Source organism: Thermobia domestica, chromosome 9, assembly GCF_964235325.1.
Source record: "Thermobia domestica chromosome 9, izTheDome1.hap1.1, whole genome shotgun sequence".
NCBI classification, from domain to species: domain Eukaryota; kingdom Metazoa; phylum Arthropoda; class Insecta; order Zygentoma; family Lepismatidae; genus Thermobia; species Thermobia domestica.
This window is the reverse complement of record NC_137462.1, coordinates 64,695,554-64,720,979: the sequence shown is the minus strand read 5'-3', so window position 1 is coordinate 64,720,979 and position 25,426 is coordinate 64,695,554. Positions and strand designations below refer to the sequence as shown.

The 25,426-nt window shown below is 33.4% G+C and overlaps 2 protein-coding genes across 3 annotated transcripts in view; one reads left to right on the top strand and one right to left on the bottom strand.

Annotated features, from left to right (window-relative positions):
* The window catches only part of LOC145694699 (G-protein coupled receptor Mth2-like), a 191,025-nt gene that overhangs the window by 74,616 nt on the left and 90,983 nt on the right, over window positions 1–25,426 (bottom strand). The gene's annotated exons all lie outside the window — the stretch shown is intronic.
* Window positions 1,499–22,296, top strand: LOC145694700 (serine/threonine/tyrosine-interacting-like protein 1). The gene is made up of 2 exons (XM_081771226.1): window positions 1,499–1,710; window positions 19,395–22,296. Exons 1-2 carry the CDS (start codon window positions 1,650–1,652, stop codon window positions 20,318–20,320), a joined length of 987 nt encoding a protein of 328 aa, XP_081627352.1. The 5' UTR covers window positions 1,499–1,649; the 3' UTR covers window positions 20,321–22,296.

Below are 25,426 nucleotides of genomic sequence, written 5' to 3'. Positions count from 1 at the left end.
CTCCTCAAAACTTTCCGACGACCGAGATCGACAGTCAACTAGTTTTCAGTATTCAGATACAAACTGTCCACCTTTCATGGTTTTACACGGTGTTGCTATAATAATAATAATAATAATAATAATAATAATAATAATAATAATAATAATAATAATAATAATAATAATAATAATAATAATAATAATAAATAGTAGTAGTAGTATCATAATTATATTGTCTATGTAGGATACTTGAAGAGAGTACCTGGAAATACACACACGGTTTAGCTCGAATTGCCTCGACTCGACTCGAAACTCGACCCGAATTCGAGTCGAGTTGGAGGAAATTTTTCGAGCCGAGTTCTCGAGTCGAGCACAAAGACGCTCAGAGAAAACTCGCTCGTGCCCATCCCTAGATACTTGGTTAAATGGAGTTTGATTCAGAAAGTTTTCTTTGATTTTCCAAGCATTTGATTAATCAACCTTCGCTAAATAAGGTTTGATTCAGGAGTTTACTTTACTTTTGCAAGAGTTATACTAGTCGACCTTGCTAAATAAGGTTTGATTCAGAAAGTTTTCTTCACTTTTTCAAACGTTGTATTAGTTAACCTTGTTAAATAAGGTTTGATTCATATAGTTTGCTTTTTCAAGCGTTAGATTAGTCAACCTTGGCTAAGTAAGGTTTGATTCAGAAAGTTTTCTTTGCTTTCCGAAGCGTTAGGTTAGTCAAGGATTTGATTCGGAAATTTATTTCTTTTTCTTTCTTTAACTTTTCCAAGCGTTGGATTAGTCAACTCTATCTCAAAGTTCTTCCTTTCTTAACCTCAACTATAATTTTATATCTTTAGGCGCATATTAAGTTTTTTGTCTCCTATACACTGAGTGTTTTTATAAGTAGTTGATTTGTAACATAGTAATAATTGATGGACGCAGTGTAACATAGTGTATAAATTGATGAAAATGATGATGAAAATTGACAGATGAATTTCTATCTCAAAATTCTCCAAGTTATTTCACATTTCGAGAAGCTATTTCTTTCCTTTTTATGTCTTTTTTCTTTTTTTTAAAGACAGTTGCAAAATTTCATGTTGAGTATATAAATATAAGAAAGAAGGTGTTAATAGGTTTCGAAAAAAAAAATCACCGTTCTGTGTCACATTTTATCCATTTTGCGGCACATACAAATGAACCTGAATACATAATACATTGAATACAGAACTAGTTTTTCTATTTAGAAACTGATTAGTGTGAATCATCCTAAACTGGACGGGGCTTTAAATGAAAGAAAGAAAGAAAGAAAGAAAGAAAGAAAGAAAAAAGTCATCCAGCTGTTAAAATCAATGATTTAGGCCTTCACTCTTTTGTTGTATTGCAATAATACACTACTACATACAAAAACACAACAATTAGACTATAGAGACGAAAAGAAAGAATCATTCGGATTGGTTCGGAGCAGCTCGTTAGTGATCGGTTTGGCGGGGGAAACCTGTGATCTGTTTTCTCCGTCCCTTACCCTGCTGCACTCGCGCGCGTCATGAGGAACGAGCATCATTCCCCGGCTTTTTGAGATGCGGTAGTACACTACGGTGCCTGAGTAGTTAGTTTGGATCACAATCTCTGGCTCTACAGCTAAAAATAACATGGTGTCTTGAAGAAACACTTATCAGGCAGACATGGGCTGCGCCGGAAGCAGGAATAAGTCCGCTTTGAGTCGTCTGAACCAATACCAATTAGGTGAGTGAACAATATTTTTTTGGTTAACTAGGGGGGAAGAAGAAAAAAAAAGAAATTCGTCATAAAAAAATAAAAACAATGTGGGTTTGTTTACGTCATGGCGAAGTGTGTATGAATGATGCGCGGAGGGTCTAAATATAACAATGCCAACATTTCTCTCAAGGATCATCATTCACGTCATCAATCCATAATACCATTACCTTACATAAGAAACAAGACATCCAGTTTCTGGCAATTGAATGTTGTCATGTGCAGGTGGTATCAAGAAAAGATGTCCATACAGTAACCTACATAGAATTTTATTTTAAAAGTATCATTCACTCTGTTGTAAATACGTAATTCAAAGTGTAAATTAAATGTAAATTATTTTACTTATGCCTTGGGGATGATTACTAGCTAATCGGGTACTTTAGTTACTATAAAAACTTTTAAATATAATCATGCAGTATTTTAGCGATAATAGTGCTAAAGTTAATCTTTTACAGGACTATCATTTTATTATATTAATAACAGTCATTATTTTGTAATTTTCAAGCCAAGTTAATGGAAGTTAGAATTATGAATTGATATTGATAATAATTATGGTAACTTTGTGACAATAACAGCCTATTCAGTAATTTATATTTATTATTATTACTGATTTTTAAAACTATTTCTATGAATGAAAATGAACATTAGGTAGATGTACAGTTGTTTCCAAATCCTACCTCAATTCTTCTAAGTACGCTCTCTTATTTGTTTGAATTGTACCAAAATTAGGTATTAGAATAATTAGTAATATTTTAATTAAAATTAATGCATGGACAGTAACATCGAATGTCTGAGAAGAATCTATGATGTCTCTGTAGTTCAATGTACGGGGAAACTAAAATTAAGTATATTGTGTATAAAAACGTATATTATATATATATATATATATATATATATATATATAGAGAGAGAGAGAGAGAGAGAGAGAGAGACCTTAAAACATCAAAATAAGAAAAAACTACTGTCTATAACAAAATAACTCTTATACTATATTGCATATGTAACTGTCATTTTTATTTACTAAGTCTACTTTTATTATTGCTGGAGGACGATAATAATAATAATAATAATAATAATAATAATAATAATAATAATAATAATAATAATAATAATAATAATAATAATCTCTTTTATTATTCCATCAAGAACATTTAATGTTGCAGAGGTTGATACTCTCGTTAGTTTAATATTCCTGTATGTTAACTATACACATCATAATTAAAGCTTATTACTAGTAATACATTATAAGACAATTTTATGACTACCATAAAGTTTTAACATTTGAAGTACATAATTAAGATGAGCGATTTATACACTAAAATAAAGCGCATTTACAAAAAAAAAAAAAAAATCGATATTAACCTAAAGTTTAATCGTTGGTACATGGTTTCAGAATTTAATGTCCCTTTTCATCACCAAGACATGGACTTGCAGCATGAGATGGCATCCAAACCACATAAGCTCCTACCAGGAATCTAGTCTACATATTTGATATTCATCTAACGTAAAATTAATACATTTTTTTTTATCTATTACAATTAAGTCTTCAGTATTTCATATATTTAAACTTATCCATGGCGGTGACTCAGTAGTAAAATAATTAACTTCTGATGTACGAAAGATCCCTGGAACGAAACTAGGTCATGTACTTTGTCATCAACATCACAGTCAGTAATTTCCCCTGTCCTTCCACTCTTCAGTCTACTTATGTTCCCTTTTACCATTTGTCTCTTTTTGCCAAGACGGCGTAACCATGGGGGAGTTAAATATTTCATATTTTTTTTTAAAAAAAATAATCATTGAATTTATAATGAATTTATGTTAATGAAGTTTTACAAAGAATCAAATAAATAAGTCACCTGGCATATACCAAACACCATCTGCGATATTGAGCATGCATTTCTGGAATGATCGATCCCGACAAGTATTTAAAATATCATGTCATGAAACATTCATTATTTGTCATATTATATATATATATATATATATATATATATATATATATATATATATATATATATATATATATATATGGACGGATTTAGGGGGTGCACCGGTGCACGTGCATCCCCCTTCGTTGTAAATATACACTATCTAAAAAGAGAAGCTAAAAGTAAAGAAAACAACACTTTTCGAAACTTTTTGCCATTATGTTTAGTTTCGGGCTTAAAAAGAAAGCAGAGCTTTGCAAAAGCAATAGTTTCAGTCGATTTTCTGAAGAGTGAAGGAAAAGGATTTACCAAACAAAACAATATAGCCTGACATTTACCAAGTAGGGAAGAAAACAGAAGCCAGGAGGAGAGAAGAACATTTTCTACTTGCATATCACTTGCGACCTTCTTTAAAATACTAACTCCTTCCCCCCGTTCTACGTACCAGTGTCGTCAGGTGTAAAGAATATTGTCACATGTCACTTTGAAGAGTTTCAGCGTAATTGGTAGTTATTGGTGCACCCCCTTCAGAAAATCCTGGATCCGACCATATATTATATATATATATATATATATATATATATATATATATATATATATATATATATATATATATATATATATATACAACTCAACAAGTTGTTGAAAGTATTAGACTCGGAATAAAAACTAGCTGCATTTCTTGGAACAGCATAATACAATATCAGTGTCAGAAGCTAAAATGTATAAGTGCCAGCAAAACTAAACGCATTCCTCAATATATCTCCGTTAGCAATACAATTTAAGCAGGTGAACGAATTCAGAGTATGTTTTCGATAACTGTGTTAAAACTAGTGTTGTGCACGAGACGAGACGAGAAATGAGGTTTTCTCGTCTCGTAATTTTTTTATAGAAATATAATCTCGTCTTCCGAAAAGCTTCTTTCTCTTCTCTCTTTGTAAATTTATCTATATACAAAATTTAGGCAATGCTTTTTAAAATTTAACTTAGAAGTTATCAGAATGCTTTTGCGTCACCAAAAGTCCAGAACATTTAAACCATATTTATTATTGGAAAGCATTGATAAATTCTCTTCATTCTGTTCGAACGATCACTTTATCAATTCATAGCTTTCATATATCAATCATGTCATACGAAAACAATGTTTGGGATCTAAGACTTGGGTGAACTTGTACGTATTGTTCACGAGACTCGAGAAATTTCTCGTCTCGTCTCAAAAGCAAGATGAGAGTTGTCATTTTTCTTGTCTTGTCTCGAATTTGAACACGTACTTCTCATATCATGGTCAACACTAATTAAAATTAATCAATTTCTACTAAAATTACATTTAGGTAGACGAGATAATATGTAGACTACCTGGGTGAAAAGGAGGTTGGCAAACAAATTCATACATTTACCAACAAAGAAACAAATTCTGACCAGTAATAGCGTTACAATTTCGGCAAAGTATCTTTGCTTTTATCAGACACATTATCTGACACATCAAACACATGAGACACATAAAGGCAAAGATACTTTGCCGAAAGTGTAACCTATTATTTATTAGATAATATATGCTTTGGTCAGAATTTGTGTTTTAATTTATACAAGAAGTTCCAAAGCTAAAATGAGTGGTACCAACATTTAGTTTAATAAGTTTAAATTGTATAATGTCTGCCAGTTCGGGAAAGTCGATCTCCGAAGCTACTAAATAAAGCTATTGGATGACCATAAAAGTAACTGATTGCTTATAGTTCATATAGGCTCATAAATGATAACTGAATTTTCAAAAATGTTCGTAGTATGAACTTACGTAGACTATCGATTATGCATTGATCGTAACATGACATTCAGTAAACACTACCTCATGATGAAGGGAGATTAACAAACTTTGAAAATAATTTTCTCACTAGCACAAACCGTTAGATTGCTTTTCAACTCCTCAATTACCATTATTGTAATAGGAGTATGATTAATGAAATCCACGCATGCTAAGTATAAAAAAGGAATTATTGAGTTAAAATACCAATCCTTTGAAATTTACGGATTTTATTTTAAAACCACGTTCGGGTTTTTGTTACCGCTTATGAGAGAACTACTACTTTTCGTAGAAAATTAAATGATAGTTATGTTAAATAAAAGTTCTCTGAGTCTAAATCAAGGTGGATACATTAGAAACAGAATTTAGAAATGTAAATCTGAACTTAAGTTTATAATATTACTTTCGAATCATATACTGTGATCAGGGTCGGATCCAGGATTTTCTGAGGGGGCTGCATCAATAACTACCAGTACATTTGAATTGAATTGGAATTTTTAAAATGCTTTAGGCATCTGTGGTGTGAATGAGGAAATGCTCTGGAAATGCCAAGTGTCTGTTCTCGGTGAATACTTTTCTTTCAACTTTTAGAAAATTGGCTTAAATTATCGAATTTGCAAAACTTCCCTTTGCTTTAAGCCCAAACGGAAGCATGACAGCAGCAATTTGCGGAAAGTCTTGTTATTTTCACTGCTAGCTTCTCACTTTAACAAGAACGTGCACCTTTGCACCCCCCTAAATCCGGCCCTAACTGTGATCTATATATAGTAATTGGTGAAGGTGGATCTGAGATTTCTTATTGCTTTTGATTTTCCATGTGTATTAGCTACTGAGGTCATAAAATTTCTTTCTTGATGATAAAATAGTTTATCACACATTGTTAAACAGTTAAAATTTTTGCTTTGTAATTAGGATGTTCTTGGATCGAATCCAGCGGAAACTGGTTACTTTGATTGCGTTTATCCGTTTATCATCGATCCCATCTTGATAAACTTTCTTCAGAAAAGTACTATAAAATTTCCAGTTGAATGTTACCATCACACATATCTAGATCATTATTGACAAATAAAATTAGCGTCCAAGATAAATTTCATAAAATCACAAGAATGTTTTAAATTGTGCATGATTATATGTATGGAAACTAATAAAAAAATCATCAGCCAAAAAAAAAAAAAAAAAAAAAAAAGTGCCACGCTTTCATCGCAGAGACGCACAATCTGGGCGTGTGAGAGATGTGTATACTTACGTATATCAATATATGTATGTATGTATGTTTTTACTTGGCTCTCAACGGGCGGAAATCCGGGGCTTTTACGTAATTCCTTGCGTAAACTGATGTCATCAGCGAATTCTGTTTTCGCCAAATTTTTAAAATGAGGACAACCACCTCATTTTTGCTATGTAGTAGGGTTATGTTTTACGGATCTTCTTGAACAGAAGCAGCGAATGAATTTGTTGGTTACAGGGTTACAGATGTGACCGTTTACTTGTTTTAACACTGGCTACAAGTTTCAGCACCTCTGGCTGTTTTCTTAATCTATTTGGCAGCTATAATGTTGTCCTCTACGTACATACCTCAGGAATATTAATCTTGATATATACACGTGTTAGTTAGAATAATACATTAATTATTAATGTGTAGCAACATGCAACCCAATGCCAAAGCATTTCGAGTTTTTGACCTGATTTACTATGTCCTTGATTCAGTCTAATTTCATTCCCCCCTTTACCCATTCTGTTATTGAAAGGCTTACCACATCGTATTAAAGGACTCTTAATAACTTCGCTGTGGTTTTGGGACAAAAAAGATGAATGTGGTATCATGTTTTGGTAATGTTGTACCTAAGGTTAGTAGGTCTGGGACACTGAGTATTTTTACCTTTAAGACAGAAATACCTAACTCTTCACATATCTGCAAGCTATATAAATAACCATGGAACTATTCATTACATCTTTACACGATTGAAAGAAGATGGAAATAGATGCATAAATTACATTATATTTAAAAAAAAGATATTGAATAATAATGAAGCATCTTATTTATTCTTGCATTATGTTAGAAAGTAATGGTTTTGGGGCAATTCTTTAATGTATTATAATGGATTGTTTGCCTTTCTTTGATGGGTGTAGTTCTGTCAAATGAGAACAGAAGTTTCAGCAGCACATCATCCACTCAAAAACTGTCCCTGGCTCAGTGGTAGAGAGCTCACCTCTGGTGCATGGTTTCTGGTTCGATCCCAGCTCCCACCACGGGTGTATTGAGATGAACAAACATGTGTGGGGGTTTTCCCGGGGTTCTCCCGTTTCCTCTCACTTTCGTCATTCCGTCATTACTACTCATCTCATCATCACCGTCTCCTTTAGCCTTGGTACATAAATGTGGGACGTTAAATTCCCAAAAAATGTCCTGTCTTATCAGCTCCCCTTTGTAAAGTTCCGTATGCTATGAATGTGATTTATTATTATTTCGTGTAATAGTAAATTTAGAGCTCTACTTTCCACACTATATGTGTCTCTAAATATCAGCAATTTAAGTTAATACACATGTCCCTATACATTCGTTACCGACACATCCTACAGTTATAAATTTCCAAAAGTATGAAAAACATAATTGTTACATATCACATTTCGAGAACTATTGGCTCTTCTCTTTACGTGAAAGAAATAATAAATATGTCAATCCTTAATTGCCAACTAGCTGAAGTGATAAGACAAAAAAGTGTCTTACCAATGTCTGGAGATTGATTTTAGTTTAGCGACCCATCCAGCAGCAAGGCTATATAAGACGTGCACCTACAGCTTAACGTGGGATCCGAACCACATGAGCTCTCGTTGGGAATCGAACCCGAGTCTCACGCGTACGACCAATGTCTGAAGAGAAAAGTTCCCAAAAATGCAGAAAAAAAAAAGAAAATAGAAAAATTAAGCCAATTATTTTTTTTTAAATGGCTTATGGGAAAGTGTCTTTGTACTTATTGATTATCTAAAAACATTTTCCTACACTATCAAAAAAAATATAATAATAATTGTAGCTTATTATTTCATTTTCCTCTACCTGCATGTGAAATATTCAAAGGAAAACTTAAAAAAAAATGAAGTGTGACCGATCAAAATGTGGAGAGTAGAGTTCCCATTGCTTATACAGTAGGTACAATATAAAAAGAGTCATAAGATTGAACTTTTGCTGAGACCACGCATTGCTAAAGCATTGATAATGGACGTTATGAATATTAATTTCATGAATAGGAAGAAAAAACGAATGCCTAAAGTGGCTATAATCCTTATCTCCCTAATTCTCCCATTATCTCAAGCATATGCCTCAATTACGAAATCAGCAAACCATCATTTGAGGAGAACATAAATGATCCACAAGTAATTTGTGAATTTTGGACCAAATTTCCATCACATAATTTCGGACAATTACTGAATGTCAATATTTTTCTCACACATCAAACATACATGAGGTCAAACTCAACGCCGACTATACAAGTAAGAGCTCGTGAGAGGTGAGCGCCCAATCGTTCAACTACCGAGTAAGCATCTCGCTTTTTTCAACTGTTGTCTATTTTCGTTTCCTACCTCGTGCAAAGATCTTTTCTTAAAGTACTGTACTGTTACTTTTTTTATTTTCCTTTAGTCTTAATTTCGTTGTTGTTGTTGTCTTTCTTACGTCTTGTCTTCCTTTTTTTACATCTGGCTCTTTTGAGGCTTCACATGATGTTTGTGATTCACCAAAAGAACGTTCTTATATAAATTCACTCTCCATCGGGAGAGGAAGATCAAAAGATTCGAAGGCCACACGTTTTTTAACACGCTATATCATGCTTCAGACAAAAAAAAAAAAAAAAAAAAAAAAACTTTCGAAAAGTAGCAAGAACGTAACTGTTTACTTAACACTGTTTTTTCTTTGCGTCTTTGCGTCTTTCATATACTTTTCCATTACAGTAGCCATATAGTTACCATTAAAATCCCTTTTTCTTGCCTTACTGCCTGCTTTCAACAAGTAGAAAAAGAAAAATCGATTGTGCTATTTTCCATAGTTGCCAGTTGGGTCTTAAATTTCCACCCTGCGTCTTCCTTTGTAATGGAAAGAGGGAGGTTGCTGGTGAGTGAACCCTTTTTGAAGTAACGAAGAGATGAAAAGCCGGCATAATGGAGGTGCATGGTATTCGGAGTACACACAAAAAAAAAAAAAAAAAAGTGTAGTCATTTAACACGGGAAATAGCTTCTACACAAAATGTAAATTAGTCTACATTAAAAAAAAAGGTATTATATTTAAAAATGAATGGGTGATTGTACAGTCCATCTACAATGACTTTCCGATGTTACATTTTCTTTTATTCTGAAAATATCTCCAGAATTTATGAACTGGTTGAGTATTGTTGTTTACAACTCGAATAGATCCACTTTTTTGTTTGTAGCCAACAACACTATTGATCAAACCAATCTGACAACAGTGCCAGAAAAAATTATAGATTCAGGGGAAAGTTTTCGGTTATATCTATATGAAGTTTCTTGCACATATTGTGGAACAAGTAGCAGTGTCATCACATGAAGAAGTTTTATTTGTATGACACGATATTTTCTCAATATTGAAACCGAAAGTGTAGCAAATTTCTGCCACTTCCAATTTTATTAGAGATATTAACAGTGCAGATACAATGCTTGCAGAAAACTGTGTCTTGCTGTCTATTACCGTTTTTACTCTATTGCGATCAACGTTAAAACCGGAAGTAATTGCTTTCGGCCACTTCTGGTTTGAATAGGGGATTAAGAAGAGATGGTAATACCTATTCTTACAACGCTAAAGCGATTAATAATAATAATAATAATAATAATAATAATAATAATAATAATAATAATAATAATAAATGCTTCTCATCGTTTTTGCTGAAATTGGAAAACGAAATTAAATCTTTCATTTTTACGTCGCACAGTTCTGTTAGGCTAAAGGAGACGGTGATAATGACAATAAATGAAAATATCGGAATGAAGAAAGTGGAAGGAAACTGGAGAATTTCGAGAAAATCCACGGATACGGCGTTTGTCTACCATAAATCCCACTTAACGCGAGCTGTGTTCGACTCAACAACACCCTGCACCAGAGATAAATGCTCTACCACTGAGCCATCGCGGCTCCGGTATTGAAATCGGCAATTATAGTAGATTTGTATCGCTTCCGGTTCTAGTAAAGAGTGAAGGATTTATATGACATGTATTCTTGGCACGTTTAATCGATTGGAGGAAACCGCTTGTTATCTATTACCGCTTTTGTTCTATAGTGATCAACGTTAAAACGGGAAATTTATATCTACCACTTTCGGATTGAATATAACCTCCACCAACAAATTCGATTCCTTAGTTTTGATTCTCTACACACTGGTGGTCCATCAAATTGTTCTTGAGATATTATGTCTCCCGGACACAGGGTAAATATATAAAGGAGTTTTGGTAACCAAATTTCTTAACAAGAACTTCTTACAGAGATTTTGACAAAGGAATTTGGTGTTTACGTTTGTCCTGTTTCGGCGCAAGTCAACTCCTGTATGTATCTTTCTGTCAATGTTAGTGTCATTTACATTAATTAATTAGATTCATATCTTGTTTTTACACAGAGGAAGAAATCTCACGTCCCTGTTTTTCCTCCTAAATACTCAAAGAGCAAGTTCAAGGTTAATTTAATATGGCGTGCTAAATCATTTGCACATCGCACGATCAATCATCAGCATGGGAAATAGACGGAAAGACGCCATCCGCATTTCCCATCTGAGTCAAAATAATTATGCGTTTTTTGGTTAATTAAGTGTAAATCTCGTTTCTGTTGTTGAAGCCAGCACGCTACATTGAACATATATTATAAACTCAGGTGCCATATTTCATGTAATGAATATGTGAATAAAGACTAGGTTAGGAAGGCGTGGTGTACACCTACCTCTTATAGGTGTCATCTTATGTCTTTTCATGTTCAGACACACATAAGCTGTATTATATTGGTTGTTTTGTCATTTAGTAAGTGTTTACTTCATTATTCTAGATGTCACGTTTTTGCGTAATATTTTGAGTTTAATTGAGTACAAAAGGAAACGAAATCTTTTAGTTTTACGTTCCACGATTATGCCGGTGTGGGTAAAAGAAACAGTGATGATGCACAATGCATCCAGTAGTGGAATAAATAAAGTGGGAAAAAACGGGAGAGCCGCGAGAAAACCCACGTACAAGGTATTTCTCCACCACAAAGTCCACTTGACAACCTGGGATCGAACCAGGTTAAATCGAATAGACTGAGCACTAACATTGATGAACTGTTGCGTTCTTGCTTCGCAATCGGGAGGTACAGAGTTTGAATCCCATGTATGGACAAGTTTTCCCAAGATCTTTCTTCGGTCCCACCGGAAGAATGTTAGGATCTTTGAATATAGTTTTGACCAATTTTATATCGAAAATTATCTTTCTTTGTTTCATTGTTGTTTCAAATGTAATATGGCATCACAATTGTATTTAAACGTGTTATTTAATAAGTAAACTAATGATAAATAAAAGATGAATTGAAATTGAGATACAAAATGCAATTTTAATAGAATTTTGTCTCATCTTTTTCGTTTTTGTTTTCTTTCTTTTTTTAAAAAAAAATAACGGGAATTGTGCCTTTTTGTTATTTCTTTATTCAACTACCAGTGTTACTACTTTCCTGTAGCAGAATCTACAGTATAGTAAGTTTATGTACAACATACAGTACTTGTGACTCCTAGGTTCGATCTAGGACTGATTATTTTTCAAAATAAAATTGCCTGGTTTGCCTCCAAGGTTAAGTTATGCAGCCTAGCTTATCATTTATGTTATTTGGTTGCATAACCATGTCATCCATATTTAAAACCTATACATATTGTTTTTTTTTTTTTTTGAGTTGCCGAAACTAAAACTTGCACACAAGAAAATAATATAAAGAAGTATATATTTAAAAAAGCACTTGGCAGGTTTTCATATAAAAGTAAGCTTACATTATGTTCTCAATACTAGAACAACTTTACTACGAGTTTCGAATGTATTGTTTGAAAAGCATAATAGAGTTATATTTTGTTTGCATAATTTAAACGAAATAAAATGTCATTCTGGGTATGTAAGTACCATTTTGGGACGATAGTAGAACACTCAACTCTTGTAAGTTCGCAGATCCCTGGTTCGATCTCACATCAGTTCGTGGTGGACAACATCATGTCCTTGGATTTTATCAACGTTCTGTCTCCTCCTCCCGTATCCTCATTCCACTCAGTGATGTTTTCAGATTTATCTGAGGCGGACTTCGAATAAACAAGGAGTGAAAGTAGTACTGCAAAGATACTGGTAAGCCAAGTTGAGCATGATCGCAGAAATTCCCGGGGGGAATTTCGTAGCTCCGGGGGGATTTTACTTCGTGCCGCACCAATTATTTTATATTCAATCTCTTTTATTATTCTTTTGTCTCAATTACCTTACAGAGCAAAATCGTGGGAAACAAAACTAGTTTTTGGGGGACAGAAAGGTGAGACACCTATATTCTTTGAAATTGTAGTTATCAAAAATGATGCACTGTTTTTTCTAATACGATTATTTTGAATATAAGCATAATTTCTGTAGTTAGTATTGGAAGGTTTCGTTTTGTCTTTAAAAGGAAACAGTATAATTAGTAAATCCGTAAGATCACGAAGAACGGGAAATGCATACTTAACAAGTACTTCATGGTTAGAGGCTGACAAATAAGGAATTGCATGCCAATCAAGCAGGTGACAAACATAATAATCATAGCACATAAGTACTGTTTGGTTTATGCAAAGAAAAGACAACACAATCAGCCCTAGTGCGTGCTTAGCAAGGTTTTATCATTCCATCACAAACCAACACAAATTGGATTACGTAGCTATAGGCTTTGGCCTCACGCCATCAGTGACAACACGAAATGTTTCACTGCTGTCTGAGCTTCTTTTTTAAGTAATATGACGTAATGTCATTGGACTTAATACATAGATCTATGTAATTAAACCGCTAACAACAATAATTAAGAGAACGAACCACAGCAACGTTACTGCATTAAGTTTTGTTGGAACGGTTGCGAACTTGGAAATAATAATAATAAACAATAATTGTAACTATAGGCTACACGAGTGGTTCCCCATTACTTCAGAATTGCGGATCCCCTTTTTACTTTCAAGGCAAGGCACGGATCCCACACCTTTGTTTAAATTTTAACATCTGCTTAGCAGTGGTAGTAGTTGAGAGGTACAGTACCTAGCAATATTAACAATAATTAAATTACAAACTTTTGTATTAACAGCACACAACATGCAGCACATGCATTCAGGCGGTACATCGCATTATTTATCTTTTACAAATTATAAAATGTAAATAATGTAACAGACCCCTAGGGATCCGCGAACAATTAATTAAGAATTACTGGGCTAGATTATTAGTTTTGAATGGGTAGAGTGGCGACGTAGTTAAATTTTGTGACACGGTATTATTAAGAACACTTAAAATCATTTCATTCAATATTAATTTTAAGAAGCGAACAACAGAAACATTCAAGAACTTCATTATTATGAAGTGTTGTTCAGAACAACTGGTCACTCACCTCTCTTTGTAAAGCCCTGTACTCTTACTAGGAATGGCCAACATTTTCCGCAATCTGGATTCCGGAAAATTCATATTCCGGAATCGGAAATTTCATTTCCGGATTTCGTAAAAATTTCAGATTTTTTTCGATTTTGATTTCCGGATTCCGGAAAGTAAACATTCTGAAATTGGCCATCCCTAACTCTTACCTATAGTTGGTAATTAAATCGTCGCTGTAAAACCAATACGCGTAGCTATCTCAAAATTTGCGTTGTGACGTTAACACTGCACTTTTATCTTACTTACCAATTGCTGTAAGAATCTATAAGAATCATAGGCAATGAAAGCTTCATTCTTGAGATTCTGAGTTAATTAGAAGACGGAGCGATTGGTACCGGTATGTCTCGTTATATCATATAAGGTACCAGTTTGAATTTTCTTTATTTAGAGGCAAAATATTAAGAAATTCACGTACGGTTACCAAAATAAGGCCTTCTAACGTGTAACGTAACATGCATAGCCAAAATTTTTGAACAAGACTGTACATAGTTTATTGGTGGGGTCTCAGTGACAGAGCTCTAATCTCCGATGCGAGGGTTTCCTGGTTCGATCCCAGGCGATAAATTATTTAAGAGTATGGTGAATGGGGTCATGTTTGAAATGGGGGCTGGCCATCGACCGTTAGTGTAAACGACAGTACCTCTATTCATTTATATTGTGGGTCCAGGTAAATGACAACATTGGGCGCATAAAGAGTGTACAGCCCAAATAGCTCGTTCGATTTAAAAAAAAAAATCCTTCACTTTAGATTGAAAACATCATATTTGGAGACAGTTTCTCCTCTTACATTTTGTTGCAGCTCTGATAATAACAGAGCTACCCTATGTCAGGGGATTTTTGAGACACCCAATATATTCGGATAGGAATCACAAATTTGCTGAAATTGAAGCAAAGCCTCTCCCCACATGAATTTCAGCGCGTTTATTTTTATTATATCTAACACTAAGAATTAGGCATTTTTGCTAATATGCGGTCTCTAGTAACAAGCATTATCTTTCAAGCACTATGTCTGAGTTAACCTCTATGAAGGATCTGGGTTTTTGATATTAAGAGAAAATTTAATGCTTTTAAACCAAATAATTACTAGTTGAAGTAAGTAGGTGGAGATATATCCGAATAATTAAGTCATAATTGCAATTTATATGTAATTTATATGCAATGTATAACTCAAATTGTAAATTTCGTCCTTCATCCAGCTTCTTAAAGTTGTGAACATTTCATGATATCTTTTGGACCAAGGTGAAAGAAATTAGTTATCCTATCACTACTTTTTCTTGTATTTTAAATCTAAAACGTTATAATAATAGGGCTAAACTCAGGCAATTCTCTGTACATACTAGGTCGGTACAAGTATACACATGGCAAAATTATGTAAATAGTATCCATTTCCATGTGAAGAGCAGGGATAGCATTTATGAATTACACCAGATATGACCTAAAACCTTGAATCTGAAAAGATGTCGAGAGTACGTAGTGTTGCCTGCGAGACAAGACAGATACGAGACGAGACATGACTCTTTTTCATGATGAGAAAGGTCCTTTGCTGAACTTTTTCGAAACGCGACAAATCTGGCCTTGTGAGTAACACTAATCCTGTAAAATGGCTGAAATAATGTAATCCAAATAAGAACTTGATATTCTCTCTCCCTTGTAGACACTAAGATCTTTAAAGAAAAGCCTAAGTTCCATAATAAACGATAAACACCTCAATTTGTGCATCACGCTAATAGATGCTATTACGTGTGCTGTTGATTGCCTATATAGCGAAAATGAAAATGAAATGAAATCTTTCAGTTTTACATCCCACGGTTATGCGGGTTAGGCTAAAGGAGACGATGATGATGAGAAATTAAAGAAATGGTGAAATGAAAAAAGTGGGAGGAAATGGGAGAACCCCGAGAAAATCCACGGGCACGTTGTTTGTCCACCACAAAGTCCACACGGCGCGAGCTGAGTTCGAACCAGGGACTCCAAGCACTGGAGGTGAACGCTCTACCACTGAGCCACTTCGCCCCCCCCCCTTCCGGCTATATAACGAGTCTTTCAATATTGGATAAATATGGTATGGCGTTTGGGATGGTTGGTGGGCAAACTATATTCAAAAAAAAAAAAAGAAAGAAAGAAAGAAAGAAAGAAAAAGTTAAATTAAACAATTAGAACTTTTAATTAAGCACGATTTTAACCTATGGTGTACAGCGGGCCTAAGGCTCGGTTGGAACTAGTATAAATAAAAGCACTGCAAATAGCGTATAAAACTTCTGCTAGAAAACAAAATAGCTTCTCCACAAATTCTGCTTTTAGCAAGATTTCAAATAATTTCCTATTAGCAATATTCAGATGATACATCAAGTATTAACTCCTGTATCACTGATTTGTATTTCATTCTTCAAAGATCCTGTACCATTTGCTCCGGGCCAGAATGGTGCCATGCATGCATATTTTAAGAACAGAATGAAATATTTCATGTTGCTTCTACTGGCATCTCGCGGACAAATTGATAACTTATGTTTACGTCATATCCCAAATATGACTCGGTTTGATGACGTGAAATATTACTTGGCTACAGCTTGTGTGCTGCTCTGTAGCCTTTCAAAAATAAATAGAAAGCAAAGAAAGAAAAAGAAAGAAAGCCTTTATGAACAAGCCAGCCGGCTTCTGTGGCTCAATGTAATCAAAAGATTAATTGAAGTGATTTAAAATGATTAAATGAATAAAAAGAAAACCGAAGAGCTAAATAAAAACATGTGCCACTAATCATTCTCATTATCTTACTGTTGAGATGAAGCTTTCACTTGTTTCATCAAAATTAGGCTATCTGATACACATGTATACACAGATACACATGTATACAGCATAAGCTCCCAACTTCTTAAACTTTCGCCTTCTTCGGAAACCCTGCAAACTTCATACGTCCCTCATCAGTCTTGTACAAAATACAGTACTCTAAAAACGGTAACGTACAATCAAATATTCTTAATCACTTAGTAATTGTTAAATTCCAGTGAAGAAATCCATCCCAATTACCCTGTCCTGGAATACTAAAAATAATACAAAATTTACCGTTTTTCTTTTGCATGTTTTTCGTAAGTGATGGGAGATAATGAAATGTAAATTATCACAATCATAGATAATGTTATTCTACAATAGAAAATATGAACCTGAAGAATTTTCAGTGTTGTTATCCACTGAAATTACAGTGTTGCCAGAATAACAAATCCCCCAAAAGCTAAGTTAAAGCAGCCACTAGTCAACAAGCTCAACTGCATTTGATTAGGTATCATATTGCTTTGGTATCCTGTAAACTACTTTTTAAATAACATTATTATTTAATTTTAATAATTGAATGTTAAAACTATTTTATTTATTACAAACTAAATACAACTATTATTTAAAAAGTAGTTCAGAGGAGACCAAAACAACATGATACGTACGCAAATGCAGTTGAGTTCGTTCCTCTAGTCGCTGCCTCAACTTAGATTTTGGGGGATTTGTTATTCTGGCAACAATGTAATTCCTATGAATGGCAACACTGAAAATTCTTGGGGTTCGTTTTTTTCTGTTGTAGAATAATATTATCTATGATTGTGGTATCGTAAGTGCATTTCATTATCTCCTTTCACTTATGAAACACATGCAAAAGAAAAATGGTAAATTTTGCATTATTTTTAGTATGTTAGGCTCTTAACTATAAATAGGACTATAGTTTACTAGTCTAGTCTAGCACAATTAACGGGTGAAAATTGATTTACGCATGACCACAAAAATGATGCACATTAAAGATCATTGTGAATCCAAACTGTCGTTGTGACTTGCACGCTTCCTTCCTCCCTGAATTACAAATGTTGCATAATCGGAAAAAGAACTTTAATTATTTAATATTATTTCGTAAATCACCTAGCGCCTTAGTACTTACATAAAGTCCTATTTAATGTCATTAATTTCGAGCTAACACTAGCCTTTTCTCTATCCTTAATTGCAGTTTAATAAGTAATATGGAGGAACTAAATTATCTTGCTATTTTGTACTATTGTTGTTGCTTTCTTGATATAATCCACACAGGGTGGCGGCTCTCGAGAGGACACATCAACAAAAAAAGAAAAAAAATGCTAAAAGCTTTGAGAGCAAATCTACCTATTGCTCTACTTCTTGTATGCGAAAGCCAGAACATTAGTTAAGGTTTCTTCCCTGAGTTTCTAATGACAAAATTTTAATTTTTACCCTTCAAAGCAGCCAGAGAGCCCGAATACTCCGTTCTTAGTTTTCCACAGTCAGTATTTTCTTTTCTTTTTCTTCCAGTGGTGTGTTAATTCTGAACGAATTAAATGAAGAATCATGCTATTTTCTTTTCTCCGTAATCGCCCCAAAATGCATTGACTGATATTTGATTCTTTTAATCCATATCTGATGCATATTCCTTCTGTTCACGATACGTGCCACACGTCTCTCCAGGACTATATCTCTATGTAAACTCCTTAAACTTTCTTCATTCTGATTTTTGAAGTGCCCATGTTTACAGAGATGTACGCAGAAATGTATTTCTGGGGATCCAAAGATTTTCGAAGAGTTCAAATTCAATGAAGATAAATTATATTAAAATTAATATAATTATCCCTAAAATTAGATTAAATTTACAGAAAAGTCTAGTTCAACACCCAATAGTGCAGGTAGTGACATCTTAGCACGATTGCTTACTATTAGTATTAGTGTGACGCACAGACAGTCGTTTGCTGTTTTTATTAGGATGCACATACAAATTTTAAGGGCAATTCTCACAGGGAAGGGACCGCGGTGGCTCAGTGGTAGAGCGTTCACCTCTGGTGCTACGGGTCCCGGGTTCGTTCCCAGCCCCCGTCAAGTGAACTTTAGGGTGGACAAACACCATGTGCGTGGGTTTCCTCGGGGTTCTCTCGTTTCCTTCCACTTTCTTCATTCCGCCATTTCATTCATTACTCATCATCGCCGTCTCCTTTAGCCTAACTGGCATAACCGTGGGACGTAAAACTCAAAGATTTCATTTCATTTTCTCACAGGAAAAACAAGCTCGTTTATTATTTACTTATGTATTGACAAAACAGAGTTTGTTAAATTCCTGGAAATCTGGACATACTATCATAATATTTCCGACTAAAATTACATGGGAAATAATTGTAAGATATCAGTAATCTTCATCATTAATGTATATAACGTAGAAAGTAATGTCATTTTTAAGCAATACATATAGAGTAGCTATTCCTACTATTCACTAAAATTTAAAAACTGCTTTCTCTCTTTTTTCCAGCGTCTCTAGAGGATTGTAAGAATTTGAAGCAACTTCCAAATCCCCTGGACGACGATGAGGGAACAGATGGGGTTATTTCATTGCGAAACTTCCACAATATGTTCTACGATGGTTTCTATGCCCCGTACATTCGGAATCCAGATTACCTACTGTTGGTTGACGTCAGAGATGAAGACAGATTCCTCCGGCGCCATATTGTAACTGCCAAATGGCACGGAAGGACAGGACTGGAAGACAATACTGTCGACCTCACTCGCTACTGTCACATTGTGCTTTACGACTATGATGGATCAGAAGTGAACCGTCCGGAATCAAGAATCAGGAAGATCTGTCGAAATCTGCGAGAAAAGAAGCTAGAACCGTATTGTTTGTCTGGAGGTTTCCGAGCTGTGGAGCTGTCGTGTTCTTATATGGTAACCAACAATGATATCTCTTTGCAACAACGTGCACTAAGCTTAGTTTGGTTTCCGTCTGTTGTATTGGACCAACAATTGTACCTTGGCCGTGCAGACCAAGCCGCCCATCCAGGGATAGTGACAAGTCTCCATTTGACTCACGTTGTGTCTGTGACAGATGCTATTCCTGGGACTGGAGGTTCTCTCAGTCATCTGAGTTTACCAATCAATGAAAACAAAGACGTCGATATCGTCTCCTATGCTAAAAAGTTGTCAGAATTCATCCACGAGGCTTTTGCGAATAACGGTCGTGTCTTAATCTACGGGGATCAGGGTGTGAATCGCAGCGCTGCCGTAACAATTGCCTTCATCATGTTGGAGAGGACTTGCACTCTAGAGGATGCATATTATTACGTCAAAAGATCAAGGCCTGCAATTCAGCCAACGGAAAAACTTCTCAACAACCTAACCAAACTGGAAGAAGAAATTTTTGGAAAGAAACTGACAAGCTCTGAAGATCTGTGTTATTGAATTTTGTTTATTGTCCACCAGAATTTTGTTTATTGTCCACAAAAGTGTCCACCAGAATACTGCCGTAAAATTCCAATTATAAGGATAAACATATTTTACTAATTGTGTAGTGTTTATAAGTATCAGACAATAGAAAGTATAATAGAGCTCAGAATTTGTTTATAATGTCTCCAAAATATTTGTGTAACGAGTAATGCAGTACTAACTTTGTATCAAAGGTACTTAAAAATTCTTCTGTAATTATTTATGAGTTTAAGTCGACGAACTATATTCTTCATTTTCTCCATAATTCGTAAAACGATAAACATACAGAAGATAGACATTTTGCTAATATATTAAAACAACAGGTTATAGCATAGACAATAAATTAAGAAACTGGAAGATAAAGAAACGACCAGCTAAGTGAAATCTGATGAAAGTAATCATAGATTAATCTGACGTATGGAATTATCTAGCGAAGGGGGGATGATGATCAGAATCACAAGGTAAAGATAACAAGATGGTTTTCCCGCTATACACAAGCATCCTTTATTATTATTTTGTCATCATTTTGTTACGGTAATAAAGACAATATAATGACCCAATTGTTGTAGTCCAAGGATTTCTTGCATACTGCAGTAAGAAGTATTTGGTTTACCCATAATACAATTAGGCTCAATGTTACTTGTACTCACTGTTAAGGAAAGAAACACCCATAATACGGCACTAAAACTACTATTCTTAGTTTTTTTTTCATTAAGGCTCTATAAAAAAAAACTTTTGAAACTAAAAAGGATACTAAACCAGCTCACTGTGAGCCTTAAGTAATAAAAACTAAAAGTTACACTTCAAATAGTGGGAACAACTTCGTCATTTACTCAAATATTGGCTTAAATTAAAAATGACCTACATACTCGTACATGCGGTGTATGATATGCGGTAATGAATTATTTTGTTACTCTTGGTTTATTACGCTTGGTTACGCTTGGTTACAAGCAGGATTATTATTAAGAAAAATTGAAACCTAGAAATAAATTGAAGTTAATTTGAATAGTTAGAAATACAGTGCTGATAACCATTTTTACCTTGTGTCAGTCATATTTAGTAATAATTACATGGTGCGTTATGTTTTGTAAGATAAGCAAATGCTTAGTTTATACAAAATAAACTAACCAAGCATTAATTTGCTTTTAAGCTCAAGGTGTTATTATGATAAGTTTCAAACGGAGTATTACATACTGTACTATTAGTTTAGTAAGACACATGTGTTTTCGAACAGCGTATAAATAACAAGCTTAGCTTTTACTTATGAATGTTTATATCGTTCTATCAATGTTGCAGATAACTTTCATTATTCAATTTTCAAGTTATTGTGGCATTGATTTGTTTTGTATATTTTTTCTATATATAAATATTCGTTTTTCTAATGTCTTTTGTTATACTTGTGTTTTTTGAAAGAATTTATCTGTTTTATTTTATGTTTCTATATGTTAAAAGAAAATATATGTTGTTTTTATCTTCTTTGAGAATGTAAATTTAAAGAATTCTCATTAGTTGGTTAACTTATGCAGAAAGAAGGAAAAGCATTTAGTGATGAAGTAAATTACTTTAAACATTTATTTCTTATTGCGTATTGATTATATTCTATTTTATATTTTTAAAATTATTCTGTAACTTTCAGATTTATTTACTTTTAAACAATGTCAATACCGATACACTTAGGCTCCCTCGATCCGATTCAAACAAATTTATGTCAGCTAAGATGTTTTAAAAAGAACGAAGATAATAGAGTACAATATATTTTGGTGAGGAACTGAGGAATCGGTTATTAAAATTAAATTCTTTATATAATATGTGACCACAATAACTCTTCTAAGATTATGTTAAAAACGATTTCTATGGAAGTAAATTTGGAAATGTTAATAATATATTTGGTACGAGTGTAATAAACAAATGACAAACATAATGATAATAAAATGTTCGATTTTTAAAGGTAATACATTAATATATATTTTTATATAGAAGTCGCGTAACATATCCAACCATTTGACTGACATAGTGAACATTGTGTGAATACCGAATATCTGATAATTATTAAATTAAATAATGGAAGCCATATTGGGAAGGAATGGAGGATCAAGAATCTACACATATAGATTACTATATTTAGAATAGTTGCTGCATCTAAGCCTAGGTTAAGATTTTTATTCAATGTTTTAACTACTAATTGTGAACTTTTATCTAGAAGAACACATCACTGAACAAAACAACGTTTATTTTAAAATAATAACTGTGTGACAATTTCGCCAACTAACTCAACGTATTAGCTTGATCAGATATTGACAATGTGTGATGAAGTCAATACGTTCAGTTAGTTGGCGAAATTGTCACACAGTCATTATTTTAAAATAAACGTTGTTTTGTTCAGTAATTTGTTCTTCTAGTTAAAGTTATGATAGCAAAGCTGATATGAACCAGTTACTGATTGTGAAACACAAGGCCTTAAAAGTGAATACGAAAACATGGCAGGAAATGATATAATTCTAAATAAGAAACACTATGGGCCTTCTATCGAAGTTGGTGATTCTAGCAACATTTTGAACGAATATCTGTTTTATACTTTAAGTCACCGAATTCTTATCGATTAAATGTCCAATAGATTTTTTTCTTGTAAGTTCGCTGTTGAAAATACTAAAATACTGGAAACATACTGTGTATATGTGGAAGACGTCCTTTCGGTAATCACTACTTTTGGATTTTTTTTATTTATTTTTTTTTTTTTTACATGCAAGAGTGTGAGAGAGAGATGAAGTACTAGGATGAAGAAATCCAAATATTACAAGTACTATTCGTAGATAAGATTCAAAGAAAATGCTTATATGTTTGTATCTTCCCCGAAATGAGATAAAACTGGTAATGATAAGTTTTCCAATTACAAAATCTGTTCCAATACGATATATCGCTCTTCCGTTATTTGACATCTAGAAATTTATATCCTCTAACGCTTAGAAATTGTGTATCTTATCTGTTACGAGAGTAGTAATATTAATGCAATGGGCTTATAAGTGTTCAAATTAATTGACTACATTTTACGACGTTCTCTTTCCATTAAAAATTAAAAAAAAAAACTGACGAAAGTTATTGATTTAACGTAATGGGTAAATACTATAAGTTATGCTTGTTATACGAGTAAGTTTTAAAACCTAACAGTACAAATAAAAGAAAGAAATACTGTACAATATTTTAAGATACAGTACACACAATATTAACACGGCTTTTTTTTTTTTTTTTTTTTTGCATCATTGATTTAAAGAACTTACATAACGAGCTACACTTAACGATTTCTTTAGAAACCATAACAACTAAACACATTTATATGAAAATTACTTAAACTGTAATGTGCATAGAATTAACCACTGGTATTACATTTCCTCTACTCAGGTAATGAACTTTTAATAGTTTTACAATAGAATTTTACGATACCTCTACAGTCTGTAAATACCATAGTTTTGTTGTAAAGTACATATATAAAGTATGCAATTTAAGTAAAAACTAAGTGTGTTGTTGAATACAATTCAAAATCTTTAGACCATGTGAAAGTTCTCCTGTGTAATATAATTCGACGAGGTGGTAACTTCGTTTGAGTCGTCTTCTGCTAAATTGGCTTGTATGCATAACAGTTAATTATAAAGTGCTGTAGAAGTAATTATTTACTGTATTACCTTACTAATATAAACAAGGTATTGTTTATGTTAATGAATAATTTTCAAGATTCAATTTATACCTGAAATTGCATAAATTTGCAAAAAAAGAAAGAAAAAGAAAAAGAAAAACTTTGAGAAAAATATTGTTTAACCGCAATAATGTTTCTCAAGAAATTTATAGACAACATTGTGCATGAATGTAGACTAGGTTATCATCTGATAGAAATTTTGAATGTGTGAGTGTGTTCAACTTGACAGACTTGACTTATAGAAAACGTTGCTAGTTTTACTGTTATCAGTAAACAATAGTTGAACCCCGTATTAAAAATCAGTAAAAACTGACCAGTGCAATTGCCTGAGATTTTACTTGCTCTTAAGATTAACTGACCAATTTGAAGTTCTCTTCAAAGGCTGTTTTACTGCAACAAAGATATTCGATTAGTTATCACTTTAGTCGTCGATTTTACATTTGTTTCAATCTGAAACTGAGTTTCAAAACTAAAACCTTCTCATGCACTTCAATACATTTTTTTTTCTGTATTATTCTATATAGATGTAACACATTTCATTTATTTATACTATAATTGTACTTAAATTATTTAGTTGCTGCAAATTCTGTAATACCAATTTAGTATTCCATCTGAAGAAAAGGTGAAGTGGTTTGTTTAGTATGCGCTATAGGATTTTGTCAAAAAATACCAACTAGACCTATAGGTTACCTGTGTCGTCTCATAGGATTTTGGAAAAGACAGTACCGAATTTAAGACATAATTGATTAAAGGAAAGTTTCACGTACCTCACAAAGTCATCACAAGAAAAAATCTAAAATTCGATTTACCAAATGCTTCAATATTTTACACATGCTGTTTCGTCCCAAAATTGTTTGAGTTTAGCTTTTCTTCTTTTAAACGGAAGTATTAGCGGATAATCGTGTTTCTTATAATATGCAAAAATGTAAACAAGATTCTACGTAGCGTCTGCCAACGTATGAAAAATATCAAGTCAGAAAATCAAATTATTGATAGAGAAAGACCTTGATTATGAGTCAATCAGGTAAAATAAATATACTCATGGTACCTTCATCTCCCACTGCCTATGATTGTATTTTTGTGATCTCGTTATTATTGTTATCGGCAGTTCTAAAGAATTTTAAAATCGGCAACTCTTCGTAAGGCCTTAAAAGTGAAAGTGAGTGTTCATTATGCTCCCAATATGTTTTATCTTTTCTTTAAAATAGCACTCGATAACAGCAAATAACATCATTTTAAAAGTATGTTATTTATTAGTTTCAAAGCATTACTGACTGTATTACCAAGTTAATTTGGATGTCCTAAGATTTTTCAGGCTTACAAAAGCATGAGCAGTTAATATATTACAGATATGATCTGACTTACTTTCTCAATATTGTCCCTTACGAGTAAGT

Coding starts and splice junctions, on each gene's coding strand:
- LOC145694700 (XM_081771226.1), top strand. CDS start 1,650: ATGGGCTGCGCCGGAAGCAGGAATAAGTCCGCTTTGAGTCGTCTGAAC. Junction 1,711..19,394: donor TCTGAACCAATACCAATTAG/GTGAGTGAACAA, acceptor TCTTTTTTCCAG/CGTCTCTAGAGGATTGTAAG.